We start from the raw sequence: 5,585 nt of genomic DNA, 5'->3' as shown, positions 1-5,585 counted from the left end.
GGGGCGCCCAAACTTGCTTTATCCTAGCTTTATGCTTAAGTGGACACCTCATTTTAAGTGTTTTGTGAAACTTCTTAGTCATTTCGATTTGTGATATTTTCTCTCATCTTTGGATTCACTATTTCAACTAATCTATTTTTTAATCTTTTGCCTCAATTTTTACTGAACTACTTAGGTGGATGCCACTGCTGACAAACCATCCGGGCAGTTAGTGTCTAGGCTTCTAGTTGAATTAGTTTTTTCTTCCCCTCTTAATAAAGAAATTTGGATTGGCTCCACATCTAATTGCTATAGGCAGAAGGTTGAGTTTGAAGACATTTCTCCTTATTTTTCTTCTTGCAAAATATTAGGTCATAACTACTCAGAATGCTTAAAGACGTACCTGTAGCTATGAAAATCTCTTGGTAAGCATGGCAATGAGGATATTTCATCGGATGAAAACTCTTATCTTTTAATGCAATGGTGGCAATTTTATTTACTTCTTGTCAGGTTTATTCTCAAAACTTGGAATTTACTTTGTATCTTAATTTGGAATCTACTAGACCAGTCCACGGACCGACGGGACCGGTTTATGCGAACAGAGGCGGACATTTCCGCCTCGTGTACGCACCGAACGCACGCTCAGGCGTGCGTGGGCTGTTTTGGAAGGAATTTTGAGGGAGTTATGAGGGAAATTTGAATGTAGAGTATGCATTAATAGTTTGTTTTCCTAGGGTTAGAGCATCTTGAATTTGGCTGAAATTTGAGATCTCATATATTTTCTTTGGGCTCTAGCGGCTTCTAGAGATTGGGAGAGATCGATCCTCTTCTTGAATAGAGGATCAAATGTATATTGTTATTTTCTTTTGTAGTTTGTTTTGTGCTAGTTTTCCATTGGAATCGTGGAGATTTCTTGCTATTTTTGCTCTTTTGATAGGATTTACTTGAAATCTTCAGTTGTTTCCTATCAAATTGGTATCAAAGCATGCCGATCTATGGGATATCAATTGATGGAAGGAAGGTTGAAGTCTTGGAGAGAAAACTTGGACAACTCAAATCAGATTTTGAGGAAAAGATTTCTGATTTTCAAAATCTGATTGCATCCGTTAATGAAATGATGAAGGAAAGTTCACCATGGTGGAAGACAGGTTGAAGAAATTACTTGAAGCCAAACCTAATCCAGCGAAATCTGAAGCAAAGGAAACCATCGGCGGCCATGGGAGAGGTGGAAACCCTAACCCGTTTAGGGGAAGTGAAAATTCGGTAGTAGAGATCCTGGAGGGAGAAGATGAGATGCCTCCGCTAGAGTTGTTTTCTAGGGAGGAGAGAAGCGTTGGCAAACAAAGAGGTGTTGATTTTGCAAGGGGAAGGGAGGAATTACAGGAGAAGAGGGCGAAGGGATGTGTTTCAGATGTGACGACAGGTATACGCTGGGGTACTGGTGTAAGGACCGAACTCTTCAGGTTCTTACCGTTTGTGATGAAGAAGGAATGGAGGAGAATGTCGTCTTTCCACCTTACTGACAAGGTGGATTTTTGGGAGGGGAGTATTGTTAGACCGGTCCGACCGGACCAGCTTGCGCGAACAGAGGCGGACATTTCTGCCTCTAAAATTACTGTTTTTCAATTGTTTTCTATTGGAATCATGGAGATTTCTCGCTGTTTTTCCTCTCTTGATAGGATTTACTTGAAATCTTCAAGTGTTTCCTATCAGTATCATTGCCATCACGGGTTGCTAGCCTCAATTCTTATTCACATGATTAGTGATGGAGCCCCTTCTAGAGTTTTTGCTCTCAATGATCCTCTTGATGCTGAGAATATGGATGATTCACTCTCTTTCTGCTGCCTCTGTTTTTGGCATTTCTAACACAGAAAAAATGCTTTAAATCTTACATTTTATGATGAGAAGAAATAGCATAAAAGTATACCGTCAGTCTGTAAAATTTACTAGGCTCCAAATTAATGGTTTTAATGATGGCAATGGGGGTTTCTCTGTTTTGGCGATTGGTTCACCTATTAGCCTTGTTGATGTATTATATTTTTAGTTCTTCTTTTCATCTAGCAATACTTAGCTATTGCTTCGTGTCATACTCTTATTAAATATTTTTCTTGAAATAAAAAACGGCTAATCACTTGATCATGGGGCACATGCCAAAGCCAAAGAACATGACTCGACTCTGAAACAAATGACACCCAAGTTCTACTATATCAAACTTCATGAAACAATTCATAAAATAAATACAAAGAGAATGAGATATGACTTTGGTATGTTATGGTTAGTGAAATTTTTAAGTTGCTCTGGATGGCTGCCATCGGGTTTTGAAGTTCATTGAAGATTCAACAAGCAGAGGAAAGTACAACATCTAGGCTTTGTTTTATCAGCAATCACAAGTAGTAAGTTAATGCAATAGAAATTTGTTCTTATTAATAAGTATTATTTGTGTTGTAAATTTTCTCTGTTATTTTATGGCAGTTATGATTAGTTTGAAATTTTTATTTTTTCGAGGGTAGTTTATAATTTTTTAATACAGCCTGTTTGTATAAATAGGGCATAGTTTGAAATATTATTATTAGAGTTGAAATGGAATTGAAAAAAAGATTTCTTTTAGCCATCTCCCTCTCTCCCCCTCCCCCTCCCTCCAGGAATTCACTCACTTCTAGGGTTTCTCCTTACTATTCTTCTCGCTACCTTGTGCCTCCTTGAGTTCACTCATTTTTTCTCTTCAATTCTCTTTTCTCTCTTGCTCTTTGATTAACTTTCTATGCCGGATTCGCCTACTTTGTTTCTTTCTGTTATTTCTTCAATCCTCTTTTCTCTCTAGCTCTCCAGTTCTTTTACAACTCTGAATTTTTCTTTGCTGCTGCCCTACTACATGTCACTGGGTGCCTTTAATCTTTTCTAGGAAAATGTTTGAACTTTACTGGACTGCAGAATTAGTTTGAGGTGGAGAATTGTTATGCTTAGATCACATATATATATAACAAGCATTGCTTTTCAGTTAGTTATGTGACGGACAATTGATTTGGGTTCAATATTCATCTTCGAATATCTTGAACTACAATTAATTGCTTGCAAAATTGTAAAAACCTAAAAGAAGTAAAATTTGAGCACAGTAAAATTTCTGGTGAATTTGTATGCTTTTGCGCTTAAAAATAAAATGCCAAGCTTTGCTTCATTTGAATGTGCATCTTGTTGGTGCGATGCATTTTAAATGGTATGAATTCCAAAGTAGAACATTTTATCTTGATGGTTAAATTTTTTTCTTGAAAGAAAAAAAACTTTTAATATTTGTTTGCTGTGTCAAGGAAAAACTTTTTTTTTTCCAAGGCAAAACATGACGCCAGAAGTCATCATGATATAGGAACTTCATGTTTTTATTTATTTATATCATTTGAGTAAATGCTAATATTTTCACCTTACAATTAGGAAACAGTGAAAAAGGAGTATGATAATTTCAAGTTTCGACAACCATATCAGCAAGCCATGTATAACTGCTCATTGATACTAGATGAAAATGCCTGGCCATGGAATGAGGAACTTGAAGTCCTGCCCCATCTTGAAGTTGCGCATCTTGCAAATTTCTCCAGGCATTTTCTCTCAAGAACCTTTTTGGAGTGTTTTGTTGCAGGTCAGATTCACCAATCATCAACTTTTTTCCATGAACTTTGGAAGAATGTTTATATCTTAAACGTTTTGTTGTTTGTTTAGGAAACATTGAGACAGCTAATGCAGAAGTAATGGTCCAACATATTGAAGATGTTCTATTTCAACATCCCCAACCTATATGCAAACCTTTATTTCCTTCACAGCATTTAACAAGTAGAATTGTTAAGCTTGAAAGGAGCACTAAGTATTGTTTCTCAATTGACTGCTTAAATCCAAGTGATGAGAATTCTGCTCTCTTGTATTATATTCAGGTAATTTAGGCTTTTTTTCAGCTTCTTAAAACAGCTTTTTACTACAAAATTAAAAAATTATGTAATAAAAAGCTGCTTTAAGAAGCAAAAAGAAAGCCGTCCCAAACCAAGCCTTAGTGTTCACCTTCGCCATGACATTGTACTCATTAAGTTAATGAAAATCTGGTGATGTATGGATTCAGGTTCATCGAGATGATATAAAGTTAAACATCTTGCTGGAATTGTTTGCTCTTGTTGCCAAGCAACCAGCATTCCATCAGCTTCGTTCAGTTGAACAACTTGGCTACATAACTGTGCTTCTGCAGAGGTATAAAGATTTTTTTTGTTGATTTATCCAATTTTTACATGAATTTGAGCTCCAATTCTTCTATTACTCAACATGCAGGAATGATTCAGGAATCCGAGGACTGCAGTTTATTATTCAGTCCACTGTGAAGGTACAGCAACTTGGCCATCTCTGGAAGGTTTTGCTATCCTTTTATGACGCATAACAGAATTCTTATTGTTTTCTTTTTTCCTTGCAGGATCCTGCACAGCTAGATTCTAGAGTCGAAGCTTTTCTTAAAATGTTTGAAAGTGAACTCAACAAAATGGCTGACAGTGATTTTAAGGTTTATATCCACTTTAGTCTGAAATCTGTTCTCTGGAGTTTATTGTCATTATCTACAACTTATATTTTCTCGTTCTTTAGCCTTTATCAAAGAACTCTAGATCTTTGTGTGAACAAAATTTCAGTATTTACAAAATCTCACGATACCCATAAATTTGAGAACTCAAACTAGAATACCTTTATTAACAACTTCACATATTATTGTTCTAATGGACAAACATATCTTCTTTTAACAAATTGGCAATTAATCTGCAGAGCAATGTCAACGCACTAATTAAAATGAAACTTGAGAAACATAAGAATCTGTGGGAGGAATCATCGTTCTATTGGAAAGAGATTGCTGTTGGTACTCTTAAATTTGACAGAAGAGAGGCTGAGGTAATTTTACCACCAATTTTATTGTTTATTGCCCATTTCACTTCTTTTTTTTCCACCTACAAAGGAAAGAGTTTTGTATACCTTATAAGGCCTCGTTTGTTTGGCCGTAATTTCTACGTCTCCAGTTTGAATCGGCGAAAAAATTATTGTTTTGTTGTTTGTTAAGACAGCTTTTTCAAAATACCTTCTCCCGAACCTCCGTATTTCCGCCAATCTCCGCCAATCTGAGAACAAAAAAACTTTCTCCGTTTCCCATTTTAAAAAAGCCGGGGAACCAAACGAGGCCTAAATCTCGTAATCCATCTAAAGTGATTTTGGAAATTGCAGGTAGCCGCGTTGAGAAATCTGACCAAGGAGCAATTGATTGATTTCTTCAATGGCTTTGTTAAAGCTGATGCTCCGAAAAGGAAAACCCTTAGCGTACGAGTCTATGGATGTTTGCATTCTGCCGAGTACAAGCAAGCAATAACTGAGCCAGATCATCCTCCCAAAACAGTTGGAATAAAGGATGTTTGCAGCTTCAGAAGATCAAGGCCTCTTTTTGCATCCTTCAGGGGTGGCCATGGCCTTATCAAACTGTAGATTCTTTGGTGCAGAAGCTCATTACTTTGCCATAGTAATTCCCCAAATGTTTGAAATTCTTCTTGTTTTCATTGCTTCTCTAAATATGATTTTTTTTTTTTTTTTTTTTGGGGACGAAT

The 5,585-nt window shown here is 36.5% G+C and overlaps 1 protein-coding gene across 2 annotated transcripts; it reads left to right on the top strand.

The window, feature by feature from the left end:
- The first annotated feature begins 851 nt into the window (after positions 1-851).
- On the top strand, positions 852-5,573 carry LOC110107068 (insulin-degrading enzyme-like 1, peroxisomal). Of its 2 annotated transcripts, XM_028697941.1 has the most exons (8): positions 852-3,475; positions 3,568-3,607; positions 3,688-3,896; positions 4,079-4,203; positions 4,282-4,333; positions 4,421-4,507; positions 4,762-4,884; positions 5,212-5,573. In XM_028697941.1, the coding sequence occupies exons 1-8, from the start codon at positions 3,425-3,427 to the stop codon at positions 5,464-5,466; spliced, it is 942 nt and encodes a 313-aa protein (XP_028553774.1). In that variant the 5' UTR covers positions 852-3,424; the 3' UTR covers positions 5,467-5,573. The 2 variants fall into 2 exon arrangements, with proteins under 2 accessions (XP_028553774.1, XP_020692869.1); XM_020837210.2 differs by having other exon boundaries at positions 864-3,607.
- The last annotated feature ends 12 nt before the right edge of the window (positions 5,574-5,585 follow it).

Source organism: Dendrobium catenatum, unplaced genomic scaffold (genome assembly GCF_001605985.2).
Source record: "Dendrobium catenatum unplaced genomic scaffold, ASM160598v2 fragScaff_scaffold_1022, whole genome shotgun sequence".
In the NCBI taxonomy this organism is placed as follows: Eukaryota; Viridiplantae; Streptophyta; class Magnoliopsida; order Asparagales; family Orchidaceae; genus Dendrobium; species Dendrobium catenatum.
The sequence above is the reverse complement of the archived record's forward strand: the minus strand, read 5'-3'. Positions and strand labels throughout refer to the sequence as shown.